The 23,986-nt window shown below is 38.2% G+C and overlaps 2 protein-coding genes across 3 annotated transcripts in view; one reads left to right on the top strand and one right to left on the bottom strand.

The window, feature by feature from the left end:
* The window catches only part of pde8b (phosphodiesterase 8B), a 117,774-nt gene that overhangs the window by 88,789 nt on the left and 4,999 nt on the right, over positions 1–23,986 (bottom strand). Inside the window, exon 2 of one of the 2 annotated variants that reach the window (XM_061907894.1) lies at positions 882–1,007. The gene's annotated coding sequence lies outside the window, so the exon portion shown is untranslated. Of the gene's footprint in view, positions 1–827; positions 1,008–23,986 lie in introns of both variants that reach the window. The other variant, XM_061907893.1, reaches the window with a different exon arrangement.
* The window catches only part of crhbp (corticotropin releasing hormone binding protein), a 32,395-nt gene continuing 12,363 nt past the window's right edge, over positions 3,955–23,986 (top strand). Inside the window, exons 1-5 of the mRNA XM_061907896.1 lie at positions 3,955–4,165; positions 4,246–4,342; positions 14,139–14,296; positions 14,363–14,573; positions 19,462–19,607. Coding sequence (XP_061763880.1) covers positions 4,085–4,165; positions 4,246–4,342; positions 14,139–14,296; positions 14,363–14,573; positions 19,462–19,607 — 693 coding nt within the window. The 5' untranslated portion in view covers positions 3,955–4,084. The remainder of the gene's footprint in view (positions 4,166–4,245; positions 4,343–14,138; positions 14,297–14,362; positions 14,574–19,461; positions 19,608–23,986) is intronic.

Below are 23,986 nucleotides of genomic sequence, written 5' to 3' on the forward strand. Positions count from 1 at the left end.
TCCCCGGTCCTCATATGGAAGCTACTTTTCCTTGTTGATGTCCCAAGAAAGGGTGGAAAGACAAGAACCACACACACACGCACGCACACATTCTTGTATTTTTCACCTTTTTGAGACCTCCTCTTTAGGACCACCCTTTTTAGATATATAGAGAGTTGTATTCACAACACTAATAACAAATAAAAACTATGTAAAATATAAACAAGTAAACTTTTTGTTAATTAGGTTTTTTTTATTTATTTTGGTTTGTAATTGGTTTTGGATCTTCATTATTTACTTCAAGTTACAAAAAAAAAATCCTGACTTTGGAGCAATGTTCACGGACTCTAGTACTTTGCTCTCTTTTAGATGCAACGGTTTTCCGTGTTGTGACCATGGTCTATTAAGTTTAATTGCCAATGAATCTCACAACACACATAAGGTGTGGCGAAATTGTTCTCTGCATTTGACCCATCACCCTTGATCACACCCCGGGAGGTGAGGAGAGCAGTGAGCAGCATGTCCTCACTTGTTCACCGGTCCTCATATGGAAGCTACTTTCCCTTGTTGATGTCTCAAGAAGGGTAGAAAGACAAGAACCACACACACACACACACACACACCCACACACCCACACACACACACAGCCACACACCCACACACACACACACACACACACACACACACACACACACACCACACACACACACACACTTTCTTGTGGATTACACCTGAATGCTCCGACCTCTGCAGGCCACCTGGCTGGTTGATAAGTGTCCCCTGGGACTGAGGTCCTTGAATGCAACATTACCAGCGACGCTTTGTCACCACGAGATGAGAAATCTTACCGAGTATTTCCTCCACGAGCGTACGAAACCCGCGCAAGCCTTCCATTTGCGCACCTTGTGACACCTGAGCCGAGCCGCTTCACGGTGCTGGTCGGGTTTCGCCGTTCGAGCGTCACGCGGGGAAGCCTTGAAATCGGTTTGGTGCGGGCGTCGTCCAGGTGCATGTTGTGCAAACAGTTCCTGCATGGGACAAAGACGACAAAAGTCAATGTCCAAAGAATGTAATTTCTGTAGGACAAAAAACTTCCTAATTGTTTAATATGTTTGCGTTTATGCTTCACTGATGAAAGTGTGGCGGGCGCCGTTTTGTCCCTACTAATTTCAGCGGCCCGTGAACTCACTGTCACATGGACTGTGACTCAGCAGTTTATTTACATGCCCGACTTTCTCCGACGCTGCCACAGAAAGGCGTGTTTAATGCCGCTCCTCCTTTGTCTCGTTTTGTCCACCAAACCTTTTACATTGTGCGTGAGTGCACAAAGGTGAGCTATGTTGATGTTATTGACTTGTGTGGAGTGCTAATCAGGCATATTTGGTCACTGCATGAACGCAAAGTATATTTATTATATATTTAGAATGATAATAACAACGTTAATAACAATGTTTAATAATGTTAATACCAATGTTTTATAAATCTATTGATTACATCTAATAATGTTAATAACAATGTATTATAATGTTAAGAATAATGTTTAATATTGTTGACAATATTTTATCATTTCAATAACGTTTAATCATGTTCATAACAATGTTTTATAATGTTTAATAATGTTAATGACAATGTTTCATAATGTTAACGTTTAATAATGTTAATGTTTTGTAATGTTAATAATGTTTAATAATTTTAATAACTGTTTTATAATGTTAATACAAATGTTTAATAATGTTAACAATGTTTTATAATGCTAATAATGTTAATGACAGCGTTTTATAATGTTAATAATTTTTAACAATAATGTTTTATAATGTTAATAATAACGTTTAAAAATGTCAATAGCAATGTTTCATACTGTTAATAACTTTTAATATTAATAATTTTTAGAATGTAATAATAATGTTTAATAATGTTAATAACAATGTTCTATGTTAATAACTTTAATGTTAACAATGTTTTATTATGTTATAATGTTAACAATGTTTTATATTGTTAATAATAACATTTAATAATGTTAATAACAATGATAATAATAATGTTAATAACAATGTTTTATGTTAATCATGTTTAATAATGTTAATAACAATGTTTTATAATGTTAATATAAACGTTTAATAATGTTGGTAACAATGTTTTATAATGTTAATGTTTAATAATGTTAATAACAATGTTTTATAATGTTAATATTAACATTTAATAATGTTAATAACATTGTTTTATAATGTTAACATTAACGTTTGATAATGTTAAAAAAAATGTTTTATAATGTTAATGTTTAATAATGTCAATAACAATCAATCAATCGTTTACTTATATAGCCCTAAATCACTAGTGTCTCAAAGGGCTGCACAAACCACTACGACATCCTCGGTAGGGCCTAGGCCCACATAAGGGCAAGGAAAACTCACACCCAGTGGGACATCGGTGACAATAATGACCCAGTGGGACGTCGGTGACAATGATGACTATGAGAACATGATACTGTGAAAGATCAATCCATAATGGATCCAACACAGTCGCGAGAGTCCAGTCCAAAGCGGATCCAACACAGCAGCGAGAGTCCCGTTCACAGCGGAGCCAGCAGGAAACTATCCCAAGCGGTGCGGATCAGCAGCGCAGAGATGTCCCAGCCGATACACAGGCGAGCAGTACATGGCCACCGGATCGGACCGGACTCCCTCCACAAAGGAGAGTGAGACATAGAAGAAAAAGAAAAGAAACGGCAGATCAACTGGTCTAAAAAGGAGTCTATTTAAAGGCTAGAGTATACAAATGAGTTTTAAGGTGAGACTTAAATGCTTCTACTGAGGTAGCATCTCGAACTGTTACCGGGAGGGCATTCCAGAGTACTGAGCCCGAAATGAAAAAGCTCTACAGCCCGCAGACTTTTTTTGGGCTTTGGGGATCACTAATAAGTCGGAGTCCTTGAACGCAGATTTTTTTGCCGGGACATATGGTACAATACAATCGGCAAGATAGGATGGAGCTAGACCGTGTAGTATTTTATACGTAAGTAGTAAAACCTTAAAGTCACATCTTAAGTGCACAGGAAGCCCGCAACAATTTTTTCGAGGATTTTTGAAATAAAGGGAAGGTAAGACACCGGTCGGTAGTTTACCATGAGGTCAGGATCGAGGTTAGGTCTTTTAAGAAGAGGATGAATAACCGCTTTTTTGAATGCTAGGGGAACAGTGCCCGAGGAAAGTGATAAGTTTATAATATTTAGCACTGATGGACCTAATAATACAAAGAGCTCCTTGATCAGTTTCCCAGGAAGAGGGTCAAGTAAACATGTTGTTTGTTTTATTCCATTTACACGTTGTAACAATTCCTCTAATGTTATTTCCTCAAAACGAGAGAAACTATTTTGGAGGGCAGTATCCGCCGTATATACAATCGTGTCAGTGTTAATAGAACCCCGTTGTAGCTGTTTTATAATGTTTTATAATGTTAATATCAATGTTTAATAATGTTAATAACATTGTTTTATAATGTTAATAATAATGTTTGATAATGTTAACAATGTTTTATAATGTTAATATTAACGTTTAATTATGTTAATAACATTGTTTTATAATGTTAATAATAATGTTTGATAATGTTAAGAATGTTTTATAATGTTAATAATAGCGTTTAATAATGTTAACATTTTATAGTGTTAATAATGTTTATTAATGTTAATGTTTTATAATGTAATTACAATGTTTTATTATGTTAATAATAACGTTTAATAATGTTAGTTTTTTATAATGTTAAGAACAATGTTTTATAATGTTAATGATAACGTTTAATAATGTTTGGACTGGTTTGTGCGTCACTTGGGGGCTTTAGTAAAGCCATTTAATTTCTTCTTCTGCTCCGAGAACAGTCACCCCCCCCCCCCACACGGGATTAGTCCTCCATCATGTCTTGTGTGATCTTTACGGATCATCCCCTCCTCCTCCTCCTCCTCCCTCCTCCTCCTCCCTCCTCGTGTCACTCCTGGCCCTCGTCACAACTACGCCATCAGTGGGGGGCTCAGGGGTGTCCCATATGTGTCAGGTGGTCCTCGAAGAACTTATAAAAGCTCCTCCCCGACTCGCTGCGCCTTGGACTCGCAGACATGGAGCGCACCTTCCGGCAGCAGGTCTTCATCCTGCTCTTGAGTCTGAGCGTCCTCAAGGGAGACTGCAGATACTTTGAGGTATATCATCATCATCATCGCCATCATCATCATCTTGGTCATCGTCACGCATCTGACTCCCTCTTTTCTCCTCCGGGCAGGACAACGACATCCTGAAGGATGAGCTGTATTCCTTTTTCAACTCGGAGCTGCTCAGGGAAACGCCAGCGGAGTTCGTCATGTACCGGAGACCCCTACGTGAGTTGCTTTACCGCTTGGAATGTAGCCATGGAACACACCTGACCAATCATTCTCACCTACTGTACCAACTCAACATCCTCAATACGTGCTTTTGTCATCTTCTACGTCAACTTGGCGAACTTACTGTACGTCTTTTTGTAATCATCTACGTCATTTTAGCGAAGTTACTCTATGTGTTTCGTAATCATCTACGTAAACTTAGCGACCTTACTGTACGTGTTTTTGTAATCTACGACAATTTTGCTAATTTACTGAGCGTGTTTTTGTAATAATCTACATCAATTTAGCGAACTTACTCTACGTGTTATTGTAATCATATACGTCAATTTAGCTAACTTACTGTACGAGTCTTTGTAATCATCTACATCAACTTACCGGACTTACTGTATGTGTTTTTGTAATCATTTACATCAATTTAGTAAACATACTGTATGAGTTTTTGTAATTATCTACGTCAACTAAGCGAACTTACTGTATGGGTTTTTGTAATCATCTACGTCAATTTAGCGAATTTACTGTACGTGTTTTTGTAATCATCTATGTCAACTTGGCAAACTTACTGTACGTGTTTTTGTAATCATATACATCAATATAGCGAAGTTACTGTACGTGTTTTGCAATCATCTACGTTAACTTAGCGAACTTACTATACGTGTTTTTGTAATCATCTACGTCAATTTAGCGAATTTACTGTATGAGTTTTTGTAATTATCTACATCAATTTAGCAAATTTACTGTACGAGTTTTTGTAATTATCTACGTCAACTAAGCGATCTTACTGTACGTGTTTTTGTAATCATCGTCAACTTTGTGAATTTACTGTACGTGTTTTTGTAATCATCTACGTCAACTTGGCGAACTTACTGTACGTGTTTTTGTAATCATATACATCAATTTAGCGAAGTTACTGTACGTGTTTTTGTAATCATATACATCAATTTAGCGAAGTTGCTGTACGTGTTTTGTAATCATCTATGTTAACTTAGCGACCTTACTGTACGTGTTTTTGTAATCATCTATGTCAATTTAGCGAATTTACTGTATGAGTTTTTGTAATTATCTACATCAATTTAGCAAATTTACTGTACGAGTTTTTGTAATTATCTACGTCAACTAAGCGATCTTACTGTACGTGTTTTTGAAATCATCGTCAACTTTGCGAATTTACTGTACGTGTTTTTGTAATCATCTACGTCAACTTGGCGAACTTCTGTACGTGTTTTTGTAATCATATACATCAATTTAGCGAAGTTACTGTACGTGTTTTTGTAATCATATACATCAATTTAGCGAAGTTGCTGTACGTGTTTTGTAATCATCTACGTCAATTTAGCAGATATATTGTACGTGTTTTTGTAATCATCTACGTCAATTTGGCTAACTTACTGTATGTGTTTTTGTAATAATCTATGACAATTTAGCAAACTTACTGTACGTGTTTTTGTAATCATCTACGTCTATTTAGCAGATTTACTGTACGTGTTTTTGTAATCATCTACGTCAATTTAGCTAACTCACTGTAAGAGTTTTTGTAATCTGTGTCAACTCAGCTAATGTACGGTAAGTGTTTTTGTAATCATATACGTCAATTTAGCGAACTTACTGTACGTGTTTTTGTAATAATCTACGACAATTTAGCAAACTTACTGTATCTGTTTTTGTAATCATCTACGTTAACAAACTTACTGTACGTGTCTTTTTAATCATCTATGTCAATTTAGCAAACTTACTGTACTTGTTTTTTTAATCATCTACGACAATTTAGCGAACTTACTCTACGTGTTTTGGTAATATCTACGTCAATTTAGCTAACGTATAGCAAGTGTTTTTGTAATCATCTACGTCAACTTAGCAAACTTACTGTACTTGTTTTCGTAATCATCTATGTCAGTTTAGATAACTTACTGTACGTGTTTTGTAATCTACGCCAATTTAGCTAACTTGCTATACATGTTTTTGTAATCATTTACGTCAATTTAGCTAACGTACGGCAAGTGTTTTTGTAATCATCTACGTCAACTTAGCAATGTTACTGTACGTGTTTTTGTAATCATTTACAACAGTTTAGCTAACTTACTGTACGTGTTTTTGTAATCATCTAGTTCGATTTAGCTAACTTACTGTACGTGTTTGTATAATCTTCTGTCAGTTAGCTAAATTACTGTGCTTTTTATATATACAGTTTAGCTAACTTACTGTATGTGTTTTTGTAATCTTTTACATCAATTTAGCGAACTTCTTTTTAACAAACATGGTTTTCTTATTTTGCTTTAACAATTTAATTTTTAACAAACCCAACTTACTGTACGTGTTTTTTTGCAATCATCTACGGCATTTAGTCTTTAGCGGGCCTAATTTAATGTTCGTGTTTTTGCGATTCTTTCTGACAATTTAGTCTTTAAAAGACCTAATTTAATGTTTGTGTTTTTGCGATTCTTTCCGACAATTTAGTCTTTAAAAGACCTAATTTAATGTTCGTGTTTTTGCGATTCGTTCCGACAATTTAGTCTTTAAAAGAGCTGATTTAATGTTTGTGTTTTTGCGTTTATTTCCGACAATTTAGTCTTTACCGAACCGAATGTGTTTTTACAATCGTTTCTGACAGTTTAGTTTTTTAACAAACCTAATGCATGCTACGTGTTTTTTGCAATCATTTCCGACAATTTTTTAACAAACGCGGTTCTGTTATTTTGCTATGACAATTCAGGTTTTAACAAAGCGAACTTACTGTACGTGTTTTTATAATCTTCTACGTCAGTTTAGCTAAATTACCGTGCTTGTTTTTGTAATATCTACGACAGTTTAGCTAACTTACTGTACGTGTTTTTGTAATCTTTTACGTCAGTTTAGCTAACTTCATTTACGACAAATTTTTAACAAATGTGGTTTTGTTATTTTGCTTTGATAATTTCATTTTTAACAAATCCAATTTACTGTATGTGTTTTTTTGCAATCATCTATGGCAATTTAGTCGTTTTAACAGACCTAATTCAATGTTTGTGTTTTTGCGATTCTTTCCGACAATTTAGTCTTTAAAAGACCTAATTTAATGTTCGTGTTTTTGCGATTCTTTCCAACAATTTAGTCTTTAAAAGACGTAACTTAATGTTCGTGTTTTCGCGATCTTTCCGACAATTTAGTCTTTACCAAACCTAATTTGTGTGTTTTTACAATCGTTTCTGACAGTTTAGTTTTTTAACAAACCTGATGCATGCTACGTGTTTTTGCAATCATTTACGAATTTTTTTTAACAAACGCGGTTCTGTTATTTTGCTATGACAATTCAGTTTTAACAAAGCGAACTTACTGTACGTGTTTTTATAATCTTCTACGTCAGTTTAACAAAATTACTGGGCATGTTTTTGTAATATCTACGACAGTTTAGCTAACTTACTGTATGTGTTTTTGTAATCTTTTACGTCAGTTTATCCAACTTCATTTACGACAAATTTTAACAAATGTGGTTTTGTTATTTTGCTTTGATAATTTAGTTTTTAGCAAACCCAACTTACTGTACGTGTTTTTTGCAATCATCTACGGCAATTTAGTCGTTTTAACAGACCTAATTTAATGTTTGTGTTTTTGCGATTCTTTCCGACAATTTAGTCTTTAAAAGACTTAATTTAATGTTTGTGTTTTTGCGATTCTTTCCGACAATTTAGTCTTTAAAAGACCTGATTTAATGTTTGTGTTTTTGCGATTCTTTCCGACAATTTAGTCTTTTAAAAGACCTAATTTAATGTTCGTGTTTTTGCGATTCTTTCCGACAATTTAGTCTTTTAAAAGACCTAATTTAATGTTCGTGTTTTTGCGATTCTTTCCGACAATTTAGTCTTTACCAAACCTAATTTGTGTGTTTTTACAATCGTTTCTGACAGTTTAGTTTTTTAACAAACCTGATGCATGCTAGTGTTTTTGCAATCGTTTCTGAATTTTTTTTAACAAACGCGGTTCCGTTATTTTGCTATGACAATTCAGGTTTTAACAAAGCGAACTTACTGTACGTGTTTTTATAATCTTCTACGTCAGTTTAGCTAATTACCGTGCGTGTTTTTGTAATATCTATGACAGTTTAGCTAACTTACTGTACTTGTTTTTGTAATCTTTTACGTCAGTTTAGCTAACTTCATTTACGACAAATTTTTAACAATCATGGTTTCCTTATTTTGCTTTGATAATTTAATTTTTAACAAACCCAATTTACTGTATGTGTTTTTTTGCAATCATCTACGGCAATTTAGTCGTTTTAGCAGACCTAATTTAATGTTTGTGTTTTTGCGATTCTTTCCGACAATTTAGTCTTTAAAAGACCTAATTTAATGTTCGTGTTTTTGCTATTCTTTCCGACAATTTAGTCTTTAAAAGACGTAACTTAATGTTCGTGTTTTCGCGATTCTTTCCGACAATTTAGTCTTTACCAAACCTAATTTGTGTGTTTTTACAATCGTTTCTGACAGTTTAGTTTTTTAACAAACCTGATGCATGCTACGTGTTTTTGCAATCATTTACGAATTTTTTTTAACAAACGCGGTTCTGTTATTTTGCTATGACAATTCAGGTTTTAACAAAGCGAACTTACTGTACGTGTTTTTATAATCTTCTACATCAGTTTAACTAAATTACTGGGCATGTTTTTGTAATATCTATGACGGTTTAGCTAACTTACTGTATGTGTTTTTGTAATCTTTTACGTCAGTTTAGCTAACTTCATTTACGACAAATTTTTAACAAATGTGGTTTTGTTATTTTGCTTTGATAATTTAGTTTTTAGCAAACCCAACTTACTATACGCGTTTTTTGCAATCATCTACGGCAATTTAGTCGTTTTAACAGACCTAATTTAATGTTCGTGTTTTTGCGATTCTTTCTGACAATTTAGTCTTTAAAAGACTTAAATTAATGTTCGTGTTTTTTGCGATTCTTTCCGACAATTTAGTCTTTAAAAGACCTGATTTAATGTTTGTGTTTTTACGATTCTTTGTGGACAATTTAGTCTTTTAAAAGACCTAATTTAATGTTCGTGTTTTTGCGATTCTTTCCGACAATTTAGTCTTTACCAAACCTAATTTGTGTGTTTTTACAATCGTTTCTGACAGTTTAGTTTTTTTAACAAACCTGATGCATGCTACGTGTTTTAGCAATCATTTCTGAATTTTTTTTAACAAACGCGGTTCCGTTATTTTGCTATGACAATTCAGGTTTTAACAAAGCGAACTTACTGTACGTGTTTTTATAATCTTCTACGTCAGTTTAGCTAATTACCGTGCGTGTTTTTGTAATATCTACGACAGTTTAGCTAACTTACTGTACGTGATTTTGTAATCTTTTACGTCAGTTTAGCTAACTTCATTTACGACAAATTTTTAACAATCATGGTTTCCTTATTTTGCTTTGATAATTTAATTTTTAACAAACCCAATTTACTCTGTGTTTTTTTGCAATCATCTACGGCAATTTAGTCATTTTAACAGACCTAATTTAATGTTCGTGTTTTTGCGATTCTTTCCGACAATTTAGTCTTTAAAAGACCTAATTTAATGTTTGTGTTTTTGCAATTCTTTCCGACAATTTAGTCTTTAAAAGACCTAATTTAATGTTCGTGTTTTTGCGATTCGTTCTGACAATTTAGTCTTTAAAAGAGCTAATTTAATGTTTGTGTTTTTGCGTTTCTTTCCGACAATTTTGTCTTTACCGAACCGAATTTGTGTGTTTTTACAATCGTTTCTGACAGTTTAGTTTTTAAACAAACCTAATGCATGCTACGTGTTTTTGCAATCATTTCCGACAATTTTTTAACAAACGCGGTTCTGTTATTTTGCTATGACAATTCAGGTTTTAACAAAGCGAACTTACTGTACGTGTTTTTATAATCTTCTACATCAGTTTAACTAAATTACTGGGCATGTTTTTGTAATATCTACGACAGTTTAGCTAACTTACTGTATGTGTTTTTGTAATCTTTTACGTCAGTTTAGCTAACTTCATTTACGACAAATTTTTAACAAATGTGGTTTTGTTATTTTGCTTTGATAATTTAGTTTTTAGCAAACCCAACTTACTATACGCGTTTTTTGCAATCATCTACGGCAATTTAGTCGTTTTAACAGACCTAATTTAATGTTCGTGTTTTTGCGATTCTTTCCGACAATTTAGTCTTTAAAAGACTTAAATTAATGTTCGTGTTTTTTGCGATTCTTTCCGACAATTTAGTCTTTAAACGACCTGATTTAATGTTTGTGTTTTTACGATTCTTTGTGGACAATTTAGTCTTTTAAAAGACCTAATTTAATGTTCGTGTTTTTGCGATTCTTTCCGACAATTTAGTCTTTACCAAACCTAATTTGTGTGTTTTTACAATCGTTTCTGACAGTTTAGTTTTTTAACAAACCTGATGCATGCTACGTGTTTTAGCAATCATTTCTGAATTTTTTTTAACAAACGCGGTTCCGTTATTTTGCTGACAATTCAGATTTTAACAAAGCGAACTTACTGTACGTGTTTTTATAATCTTCTACGTCAGTTTAGCTAATTACCGTGCGTGTTTTTGTAATATCTACGACAGTTTAGCTAACTTACTGTACGTGATTTTGTAATCTTTTACGTCAGTTTAGCTAACTTCATTTACGACAAATTTTTAACAATCATGGTTTCCTTATTTTGCTTTGATAATTAAATTTTTAACAAACCCAATTTACTCTGTGTTTTTTTGCAATCATCTACGGCAATTTAGTCATTTTAACAGACCTAATTTAATGTTCGTGTTTTTGCGATTCTTTCCGACAATTTAGTCTTTAAAAGACCTAATTTAATGTTTGTGTTTTTGCGATTCTTTCCGACAATTTAGTCTTTAAAAGACCTAATTTAATGTTCGTGTTTTTGCGATTCGTTCTGACAATTTAGTCTTTAAAAGAGCTAATTTAATGTTTGTGTTTTTGCGTTTCTTTCCGACAATTTTGTCTTTACCGAACCGAATTTGTGTGTTTTTACAATCGTTTCTGACAGTTTAGTTTTTAAACAAACCTAATGCATGCTACGTGTTTTTGCAATCATTTCCGACAATTTTTTAACAAACGCGGTTCTGTTATTTTGCTATGACAATTCAGGTTTTAACAAAGCTAACTTACTGTACGTGTTTTTATAATCTTCTACGTCAGTTTAGCTAATTACCGTGCGTGTTTTTGTAATATCTACGACAGTTTAGCTAACATACTGTACGTGTTTTTGTAATCTTTTATGTCAGTTTAGCTAACTTCATTTACGACAAATTTTTAACAATCATGGTTTCCTTATTTTGCTTTGTTAATTTGATTTTTAACAAACCCAATTGACTCTATGTGTTTTTTTGCAATCATCTACGGCAATTTAGTCGTTTTAACAGACCTAATTTAATGTTTGTGTTTTTGCGATTCTTTCCGACAATTTAGTCTTTAAAAGACCTAATTTAATGTTCGTGTTTTTGCGATTCTTTCCGACAATTTAGTCTTTACCAAACCTAATTTGTGTATTTTTACAATCGTTTCTGACAGTTTAGTTTTTTTAAAAACCTGATGCATGCTACGTGTTTTTGCAATCATTTACGACAATTTTTTAACAAACGCGGTTCTGTTATTTTGCTATGACAATTTAGGTTTTAACAAAGCGAACTTACTGTACGTGTTTTTATAATCTTCTACGTCAGTTTAGTTAAATTACTGTGGGTGTTTTTGTAATATCTACGACAGTTTAGTTAACTTACTGTACGTGTTTTTTGCGACTCCTTCCGACAATTTAGTCTTTTAAAAGACCTAATTTAATGTTCGTGTTTTTGCGTTTCCTCACGACAATTTAGTCTTTAAAAGACCTAATTTAATGTTCGTGTTTTTGTGTTTCCTCACGACAATTTAGTCTTTAAAAGACCTAATTTAATGTTCGTGTTTTTGCGATTGTTTCCGACAATTTAGTCTTTAAAAGACCTAATTTAATGTTCGTGTTTTTGCGATTCTTTCCAACAATTTAGTCTTTAAAAGACGTAACTTAATGTTCGTGTTTTCGCGATTCTTTCCGACAATTTAGTCTTTACCGAACCTAATTTGTGTTTTTACAATCGTTTCTGACTGTTCAGTTTTTTAACAAACCTGATGCAAGTTGTGTTTTTGCAATCATTTCCGAAAAATGTTTAACAAACGCAGTTCTGTTATACTGCTATTACAATTTAGGTTTTAACAAAGCGGACTTACTGTACGTGTTTTTATAATCTTTTACGTCAGTTTAGCTAAATTACTGTGCGTGTTTTTGTAATCTTTTACGTCAGTTTAGCTAACTTCATTTACGACAATTTTTTAACAAATGTGGTTTTAGTTTTTGACAAACCTAACTTACTGGACGTGTTTTTTTGCAATCATCTACGGCAATTTAGTCGTTTTAACAGACCTAATTTAATCTTCGTGTTTTTGCGATTCTTTCCGACAATTTAGTCTTTAAAAGACCTAATTTAATGTTCCTGTTTTTGCGATTATTTACGACAACTTAGTGTTTAACAGACCTAATTTAAATGTTCGTGTTTTTTGCGATTCTTTCCGACAATTTAGTCTTTAAAAACCTAATTTAATGTTCGTGTTTTTGCGATTCCTTCCGACAATTTAGTCTTTAAAAAGACCTAATTTAATGTTCGTATTTTTGCGATTCTTTCCGACAATTTAGTCTTTAAAAGACCTAATTTAATGTTCGTGTTTTTTGTGATTCTTTCCGACAATTTAGTCTTTACAGAACCGAATTTGTGTGTTTTTACAATCGTTCTTGACAGTTTACTTTTTTAACAAACCTAATGCATGCTACGTGTTTTTGCAATCATTTCCGACAATTTTTTAACAAACGCGGTTTTGTTATTTTGCTATGACAATTGAGTTTTTAACAAAGCTAACTTACTGTACGTGTTTTTGCAATAATTTCCGATCATTAGTTTTTTTAGGAAAGTAATTTACCTGATTTTGTAATTACGAATGACAAGTCAGCCTTTAACAAAACTTACTTACTGTATGTGTTTCTCTTATGTTTTCCGACAATTTTTCGTACGTACGGTGTGACGCGTTATATATTTGTCGGAAAGCAACAATTGCTGTCAACACAATAGGGCGACGGAGGTGGGCATTGCATGTGAATACCAGGGTTTCCCGCAAGACTTTGTTGTTAAGGCACCCGCCTTAACAACAAAGAGCCACCGCCTATACTAAAGTCTTAATAAAAAATTGTTTTTAAATATAGATTTATTTTTTTTTTTTGTCTTGTAAATTAAACATGATGAGTTGAGAGTATGCCAGCATGTGGCCCCACTTTGAACTCTTTTTCAAACGCTTATTTATTATTTATTATTCATTTGACTTAGTCATTATTTTGTCTTAGTAAGTCAATATTTATACTAAGTCAAAATAATGACATACTTAGTATCTCAGGGAACTACGACTGTTTTGTTTTTACTTTACGGAAAAAAATATTGAAATATATATCGTATATTGCCACTCAGCATACGGAGCGGAAAACACAACCAAAAATTGTAGGCGCCTTCACGCGACGAAGCCGGCCTACTTCACCACAGTCTGCAGTCTACTGCGCCCCCCAGGCTGTGGTGAGTTGGAGACGTGATGGTGGCGACAGGCCAAATTAAACTGTTCCTTACACCAACCCAGCCCTTCCCCGTGGAGTGACACCACCTTAACTAACACATTTTCTGGGGGAAACACTGAATACCCACACACACGTCAGGCCTCCGAAGCGTAAAAACCAGGAGGAGCAGCTAACCAGTGTGGACATGTGCCAGGTTGTCTGGACATGGTGTCCGTGGAGGGTCGCTTCACCTTCACGGCGGAGCAGCCCCAGCTCAGCTGCGCGGCCTTCTTCATGGCGCAGCCCCACCAGGTCATCAGCGTGGAGTACGACAGCGTGGACATCGACTGCCAGGGTGGAGACTTCATCACGGTGAGGTGGCCGCCGCCGCCGCCACCGGGCAGTCCCCGCCGTCCCTGACCTCTTCGTCCCCCGCAGGTGTTTGACGGCTGGGTGATGAAGGGGGAGAAGTTCCCCAGCTCCCAGGACCACGCGCTGGCCCCGCACGAGCGCTACGTGGGCTTTTGTGACTCCGCCTCCGCCGGGAGAAGCGTGCGCTCGTCGCAAAACGTGGCCATGGTCTTCTTCCGCCTGCACAGCGCCGGCAGCGGCTTCACCCTGACGGTCAGGAAACTGACCAACCCCTTCCGTGAGTACTTTTTCCTTTCCTGATAAAAGTTCGGAAATACAAGACTTCCACAGAAATACATGGGAATTGGGGATACCGATACGGTGCCAATTCCTGTTACCTGGGAATCGATACCGGTACCAATTTGTGTTACTTTTGTATGGGTCTTGTTTTCTTTACACATTTAAGTCTCATTTGCAATGCAATTGCACTTCCAAGACATTAGATGGCAGTAGTGTACAAGCTAACTATTTTATGTTGTCTAACCAGTAAGTAACTTTTTCCAGTGTGTTATGTTGCGCCCTACAACGTATTTGTACTGTAAGTATTGTGCTTTTTTTTCACACAAGCTGTTTGATTGTATCGCTCAATCATAGTTTTTCCCGAAATTCCTAAAGACCATTTCTCAATTAAAAATGTTGCTATTTCAACATTTCTCAACCTATTTGAAAAATTCCAACACCGACCATTTCAACCCATTCTGAACATTCAAATCTTCAATTTTTCCAAAAAAAGTCCCGCTTTTCCTGAAATTCCCAAATTTCCCATTAAAATGAATGGGACATTTTTCAAAGTTCCACTTTTCCCACATTTTTAGACCGATTCAAACCGTTCCAACTTCAAGTTGCTTGACAAATTCCAAAAATTGTCGGATTTCCCAGAATTCCAGGACATTTTTCCCATTCATAATGAATTAGCCATTTTTCAAACATCCAACATTTTCACTGTTTTCAACCCATTCAAACCATTCCTCCAACATATTCCACTCAATCTGGAAATTGAAACTATCATTTATACAAGTTCAAATATATTCCAGGAATTCCCAAAATTCCCAGTTTTCAAACCCTTTATCCTGGCGACTACTGCTTCCACATTTTTTAACCCACTTCAACCATTCCACCGTCCGAACAGTCCTCTTAATCAGGACAAACAAAAAAGTTGTTTTTCCAACTGGAAAAATTCCCGGTTTCCCCAAACTTTCAGGAATTCCTTAATACAATTTGTCAATTAAAAATGTTGCTACTTCAACATTTCTCAACCTATTTGAAAAAACAACCATTTCAACCCATTCTGAACATTCAAATATTTTTAAATTTTCCCAAAAAAGTCCCGCTTTTCCCGAAATTTCCCATTAAAATCAATGGGACATTTTTCAAAGTTCCACAATTCGCACATTTTTCGACCGATTCAAACCATTCCAACTTCAAATTGCTTGACAAATTCCAAAAATTGTCAGATTTCCCAGAATTCCAGGAAATTTTTCCCATTCATAATGAATTGGCCATTTTTCAAACGTCCACCATTTTCACATTTTTCAACCCATTCAAACCATTCCTCCTTCAACATATTCCACTCAATCTGGAAATTCAAACTATCATTTATACAAGTTCAAATATATTCCAGGAATTCCCAAAATTCCCGGTTTTGAAACCCTTTATCCTGGCGACTACTGCTTCCACATTTTTTAACCCACTTCAACCGTTCCACCCTCCGATCAGTCCTCTTAATCAGGACAAACAAAACAGTTGTTTATCCAACTGGAAAAATTCCCGGTTTTCCCAAACTTTCAGGAATTTCTTAATACAATTTGTCAATTAAAAATGTTGCTACTTCAACATTTTTCAACCTATTCGAAAAAACAACCATTTCAACCCATTCTGAACATTCAAATTTTTTAAAATTTTCCCCAAAAAGTCCCGCTTTTCCCGAAATTCCCAAATTTCCCATTAAAATCAATGGGACATTTTTCAAAGTTCCACAATTCCCACATTTTTTGACCGATTAAAACCATTCCAACTTCAAATTGCTTGACAAATTCCAAAAATTGTCAGATTTCCCAGAATTCCAGGACATTTTTCCCATTCATAATGAATTGGCCATTTTTCAAACGTCCACGATTTTCTAATTTTTCAACCCATTCAAACCATTCCACCTTCAACATATTCCACTCAATCTGGAAATTCAAACTATCATTTATACAAGTTCAAATATATTCCAGGGATTCCCAAAATTCCCGGTTTTGAAACCCTTTATCCTGGCGACTACTTCTTCCACATTTTTCAACCCACTTCAACCGTTCCACCGTCCGAACTGTCCTCTTAATCAGGACAAAACAAAAAAGGGGTTTTTACAACTGGAAAAAATCCCCGTTTTCCCAAAATTCCAGGAATTCCTTAATACCATTTCTCAATTAAAAATATTGCTACCTCAAGATTTCTCAACCTATTTAAAAAATTCCAACACCGACCATTTCAACCGATGCTGAATATTCAAATCTTTTAATATTTTCCCAAAAAAGTCCCGATTTTCCCAAAATTCCCAAATTTCCCATTGAAATGAATAGGACATTTTTCAAAGTTCCACAATTCCCACATTTTTCATCCGATTCAAATAGTTCCAACTTGAAATTGCTTGACAAATTCCAAAAATTGCCAGATTTCCCGGAACTTCAGGTTTTCAGGGACATTTTTCCCATTCAAAATGAATTCCACCATTTTCAAATTTGTCAACCGATTCAAACCATTCGACCTTCAACATATTCCACTCATCCTGGAAATTCAAACTGCTATTTTTCCGAGTTCAAATATATTCCAGGAATTCCCAGATTCCCTGTTTTTTCAAACCCTTTATTTTATCTTTTAACATTTTCCAAAAAAGTCCCGCTTATCCTGAAATTCCCAAATTTCCAGGAATTTCCCATTGAAATGAATGGGACATTTTTCAAAGTTCCACAATTCCCACAAAAAACCCTGGACTTCCCATAATTTTAGCAATTTACCCTTTCAAAAGGTATTTTTCATTTTTCGAACTTCCACAATTCCCACATTGTTTAACCCATTCAAACCATTCCACCTTCAACACTCATCCTGGACATTCAAAATACTATTTTCCCACATTCAACAAAATTTCCAGGAATTTCCGTTTTTTAGTAACTCTTAGGTTCCACTACTCTTTTCACATTTTTCAACCCATTTCAACTGTTCCACCGTCAAAACGCTACTCATATTCAGGACAAAAACCAAGTTGGTTAAAGAACTAGAAAAATTCACAATTTCCCGAAATTTCAGGAATTTCTAAATTGAAAACTGTTACTAATTCAACATTTCTTGACTGATTTAAACAATTCCAACACCAAAAGATTCACCTCATTCAGGACATTCATGTTCTTAATCATTGTCAAAAAAATCCAGCTTTTCCTAAAATTCCCACATTTGAAGGAATTTCCCCTTGAAATGAATGGGATATTTTTCAAAGTTCCACAATCCCCACATTTTTCTTATGATTCAAACTGTTCCAACTTCAAAATATTCAACTGGTGCAAACAATTTTAAAAAATTACCGGTTTTGACGAAATTCCGTAATACCATTTTTCAATTGAAAAAGTGTTGCTACGTCAACATTTCGTGACCGATTTAAACAATTCCAACACCAATCAATTCAGCTCATTCAGTACATTCATGCTCCTAATACTTTTTTTTTTTAAATCCTGCTTTTCCCGAAATCCCCAAATTTCCAGGAAGTTCCACTTGAAATGAATGGGATATTTTTCCAAGTTCCAAAATTCCCACATTTTTCATCCGATTCAAACTGTCCCAACTGCAAAATATGCAGCTTGTTTGAACAATTTTTTTTAAATTCCTGGTTTTCCCAAAATTCTGTAATACCATTTTTCAACTGAAAAAGTGATGCTACTTCAGCTTTTCTTGACCGATTTATACGATTCCAACACCAATCAATTCAGCTCATTCAGTTAATTCATGATCCTAATCATTTAAGAAAAAAATCCAGCTATTTCCAAATTTCCAGGAAGTTCCCATTGAAATGAATGGGACATTTTTCAAAGTTCCACAATTCCCACATTTTTTGACTGATTCAAACCGTTCCAACTCAAAAATATTTAGATTGTTGAAACAATTTTTCAAAATTCACGGTTTTCCCGCAATTCCATTTTTCAATTGAAAGTGTTGCTACTTCTACATTTCTTGACCGATTTAAACAATTCCAACACCCAAAAATTCAGCTCATTCAAAACATTCATGCTCTTAATCATTAAAAAAAAAAAATCCCGCTTAACCCAAATGTTTACCAAATTTCCAGGAAATTCCCATTGAAATGAATGGAACATTTTTCAAAGTTCCACAATTCCCACATTTTTCATTCGATTCAAACCGTTCAAACTGCAAAATATTCAGCTTGTTCAAACAATTTTTCAAAAATCCCGGTTTTACGGAAATTCCGTAATACCAATTTTCAATTTAAAAAGTGTTACTACTTCATCATTTCTTGACCGATTTAAACAATTCCAGCACCAATCAATTCAGCTCAATCAGTACACTCATGCTTTAAAAAAATCCCGATTTTCCCAAAATTCACAAATGTCCAGGAAGTTCCCATTCAATGAATGGGACATCTTTCCAAGTTGCACAATTCCTACATGTTTTACCTATTCAAACCATTCCGACATCAACACATTTCACTCTTCCAACTAACAATTTCCCCAGTTCCAAACCAAATTCCGGTTTTCCTGGAAATTCAAACTCTTCAACATTCAAACCATTCTAACATTCAAACTATTCTTACATTCATACTACATTCTGTCAGCATTTCACTTCAACTTCACTATTGGAGCATTCATCTAGTTGAAATTGAACTCGGGTCATCAACTCGCGGGCCAAATTGAAGATGCCGGCGGGCCGCATTTGGACACCCCAGATTTAGGAGATTGTCCGGCCATACTCTCTCTAATTAGTCTAAAGCCACTTGTGTGGCTGCAGGGCGCCATGTTGGGGACCGACTCTGAAACATAGTTGGCCATACTCCCTCTGAACAATTGTCCTACGGTTAATAAACGCTGTCCTATAATTGTTTTGGACCCTGGATTAAAGATGTCCCCTGGGCTCCCTTGCAGCCTGCAATGTCCTCTCCCAGTCACCAGAGGGCAGTTACACCATGGTGATCCCCCAGCAGCACAGGAACTGCAGCTTCTCCATCATCTACCCTGTGGAGGTCCACGTCTCGGAATTCACCCTGGGGCTCCGCAGCAACTTCCCAAAGGTAAGGGCGCTTTCTCTCGGGTATAAGAAATGAATGACTGAGTACTTTGAAGTATTGCAGGCCCACATTTTGGTACTTGGTCCCTAACGAGCTCATTAGTTGGGTGGGGAGATGATAATATTAGCGTTCTCTGACCCTGAGTGGAGTTTGGAGATCAAGCGGAACCTTTTAAAGGGGAACGACACTACTATTTTTGCCTATCGTTTACAATCATTATGAGAGACAAGAACTCTTTTTTTTTTAAATTTTTTAAAGTTTTCAAAGATGATAAAAAAAACATTTGGAAAATTAAATATACATACAAATATATATATATAAACATATATATATATATATTATATATATATACATACACACACACACACACACACACACACACACACACACACACACACACACACACACACACACACACACACACACACACACACACACACACACACACACACACACACACACACAGATACATACAGTTGGGCAAAAAAGTATTTAGTCAGCCAGCAATTGTGCAAGTTCTCCCACTTAAAATGATGACAGAGGTCTGTAATTTTCATCATAGGTACACTTCAACTGTGAGAGACAGAATGTGAAAAAAATATCCAGGAATTTACATCGTAGGAATTTTAAAAAATGTATTTGTAGATTATGGTGGAAAATAAGTATTTGGTCAATGACAAAAATTCAACTCAATACTTCGTAATATAAACTTTGTTGGCAATAACAGAGGTCAAACGATTACTATAAGTCTTTACCAGGTTTGCACAAACAGTAGATGGTATTTTGGCTCATTCCTCTATGCAGATCTTCTCGAGAGCAGTGATGTTTTGGGGCTGTCGCCGAGCAACACGGACTTTCAACTCCCTCCACAGATTTTCTATTGGGTTGAGGTCTGGAGACTGGCAAGGCCACTCCAGAACTTTTAAATGCTTCTCACAGAGCCACTCCTTCGTTGCCCGGGCGGTGTGTTTGGGATCATTGTCATGCTGGAAGAACCCACCACGTTTCATCTTCAAAGCGCTCACTGATGGAAGGAGGTTTTGGCTCAAAATCTCACGATACATGGCCTCATTCATTCTTTCCCTTACACGGATCAGTCGTCCTCTCCTCTCTGAGCTGCAACCTTATCGTGGTAGAGGAGTTTGCGTGTCCCAATGATCCTAGGAGCTATGTTGTCCGGGGGCATAGAGCCCCCTGGTAGGGTCTCCCAAGGCAAACAGGTTCTAGGTGAGGGATCAGACAAAGAGCAGCTCGAAGACCTTTATGAAGAAGAAAATTCATGGACCCAGATTTGCCTCGCCCGGACGCGGGTCACCAGGGCCCCCCTCTGGAGCCAGGCCCGGAGGTGGGGCACGATGGCGAGCGCCTGGTGGCCGGGCCTGTTCCCATGGGGGCCGGCCGGGCACAGCCCGAAGAGGCAACGTGGGTCACCCCTCCAATGGGCTCACCACCCATAGCAGGGGCCATAGAGGTCGGGTGCATTGTGAGCTGGGCGACAGCCGAAGGCAGGGCATTTGGCGGTCCGATCCTCGGCTACAGAAGGTAGCTCTTGGGACGTGGAACGTCACGTCACTGGGGGGGAAAGAGCCTGAGCTAGTGCGCGAAGTCGAGAAATTCCGGCTGGATATAGTCGGACTCACTTCGACGCACAGCAAGGGCTCTGGAACCACTTCTCTCGAGAGGGATTGGACCCTCTTCCACTCTGGCGTTGCCGGCAGTGAGAGGCCACGGGCTGGGGTGGCAATTCTTGTTACCCCCCGGCTCAAAGCCTGTACGTTGGAGTTCAACCCGGTGGACGAAAGGGTAGCCTCCCTCCGCCTTCGGGTGGGGGAACGGGTCCTGACTGTTGTTTGTGCTTATGCACCAAACAGCAGTTCAGAGTACCCACCCTTTTTGGGAACACTCGAGGGAGTACTGGAAAGTGCTCCCCCGGGTGATTCCCTTGTCCTACTGGGAGACTTCAACGCTCACGTTGGCAACGACAGTGAAACCTGGAGAAGCGTGATTGGGAAGAATGGCCGCCCGGATCTGAACCCGAGTGGTGTTTTGTTATTGGACTTTTGTGCTCGTCACAGTTTGTCCATAACAAACACCATGTTCAAACATAAGGGTGTCCATATGTGCACTTGGCACCAGGACACCCTAGGCCGCAGTTCCATGATCGACTTTGTAGTTGTGTCATCGGATTTGCGGCCTCATGTTATGGACACTCGGGTGAAGAGAGGGGCGGAGCTTTCTACCGATCACCACCTGGTGGTGAGTTGGCTGCGATGGTGGGGGAGGATGCCGGACAGACCTGGGAGGCCCAAACGCATTGTGAGGGTCTGCTGGGAACGTCTGGCAGAGTCTCCTGTCAGACAAAGTTTCAATTCCCACCTCCGGAAGAACTTTGAACATGTCACGAGGGAGGTGCTGGACATTGAGTCCGAGTGGACCATGTTCCGCACCTCTATTGTCGAGGCGGCAGATCGGAGCTGTGGCCGCAAGGTAGTTGGTGCCTGTCGGGGCGGCAATCCTAAAACCCCTTGGTGGACACCAGCGGTGAGGGATGCCGTCAAGCTGAAGAAGGAGTCCTATCGGGTCCTTTTGGCTCATAGGACTCCGGAGGCAGTGGACAGGTACCGACAGGCCAAGCGGTGTGCAGCTTCAGCGGTCGCGGAGGCAAAAACTCGGACATGGGAAGAGTTCGGGGAAGCCATGGAAAACGACTTCCGGACGGCTTCGAAGCGATTCTGGACCACCGTCCACTGCCTCAGGAAGGGGAAGCAGTGCACTATCAACACCGTGTATGGTGCGGATGGTGTTCTGCTGACCTCGACTGCGGATGTTGTGGATAGGTGGAAGGAATACTTCGAAGACCTCCTCAATCCCACCAACACGTCTTCCTATGAGGAAGCAGTGCCTGGGGGAATCTGTGGTGGACTCTCCTATTTCTGGGGCTGAGGTCGCTGAGGTAGTTAAAAAGCTCCTCGGTGGCAAGGCCCCAGGGGTGGACGAGATCCGCCCGGAGTTCCTTAAGGCTCTGGATGCTGTGGGGCTGTCTTGGTTGACAAGACTTTGCAGCATCGCGTGGACATCGGGGGCGGTACCTCTGGATTGGCAGACCGGGGTGGTGGTTCCTCTCTTTAAGAAGGGGGACCGGAGGGTGTGTTCCAACTATCGTGGGATCACACTCCTCAGCCAGTTTATTCAGGTGTACTGGAGAGGAGACTACGCCGGATAGTCGAACCTCGGATTCAGGAGGAACAGTGTGGTTTTCGTCCTGGTCGTGGAACTGTGGACCAGCTCTATACTCTCGGCAGGGTTCTTGAGGGTGCATGGGAGTTTGCCCAACCAGTCTACATGTGCTTTGTGGACTTGGAGAAGGCATTCGACCGTGTCCCTCGGGAAGTCCTGTGGGGAGTGCTCAGAGAGTATGGGGTATCGGACTGTCTTATTGTGGCGGTCCGTTCCCTGTACGATCAGTGCCAGAGCTTGGTCCGCATTGCTGGCAGTAAGTCGAACACATTTCCAGTGAGGGTTGGACTCCGCCAAGGCTGTCCTTTGTCACCGATTCTGTTCATAACTTTTATGGACAGAATTTCTAGGCGCAGTCAAGGCGTTGAGGGGTTCCGGTTTGGTAACCGCAGGATTAGGTCTCTGCTTTTTGCAGATGATGTGGTCCTGATGGCTTCATCTGACCGGGATCTTCAGCTCTCACTGGATCGGTTCGCAGCCGAGTGTGAAGCGACCGGAATGAGAATCAGCACCTACAAGTCCGAGTCCATGGTTCTCGCCCGGAAAAGGGTGGAGTGCCATCTCCGGGTTGGGGAGGAGACCCTGCCCCAAGTGGAGGAGTTCAAGTACCTAGGAGTCTTGTTCACGAGTGAGGGAAGAGTGGATCGTGAGATCGACAGGCGGATCGGTGCGGCGTCTTCAGTAATGCGGACGTTGTACCGATCCGTTGTGGTGAAGAAGGAGCTGAGCCGGAAGGCAAAGCTCTCAATTTACCGGTCGATCTAAGTTCCCATCCTCACCTATGGTCATGAGCTTTGGGTCATGACCGAAAGGATAAGATCACGGGTACAAGCGGCCGAAATGAGTTTCCTCCGCCGGGTGGCGGGGCTCTCCCTTAGAGATAGGGTGAGAAGCTCTGCCATCCGGGAGGAACTCAAAGTAAAGCCGCTGCTCCTCCACATCGAGAGGAGCCAGATGAGGTGGTTCGGGCATCTGGTCAGGATGCCACCCGAACGCCTCCCTAGGGAGGTGTTTAGGGCACGTCCAACCGGTAGGAGGCCACGGGGAAGACCCAGGACATGTTGGGAAGACTATGTCTCCCGGCTGGCCTGGGAACGCCTCGGGATCCCCCGGGAAGAGCTAGACGAAGTGGCTGGGGAGAGGGA

The sequence above is a fragment of the Nerophis ophidion genome, linkage group LG08 (assembly GCF_033978795.1).
Source record: "Nerophis ophidion isolate RoL-2023_Sa linkage group LG08, RoL_Noph_v1.0, whole genome shotgun sequence".
Taxonomy (NCBI): domain Eukaryota; kingdom Metazoa; phylum Chordata; class Actinopteri; order Syngnathiformes; family Syngnathidae; genus Nerophis; species Nerophis ophidion.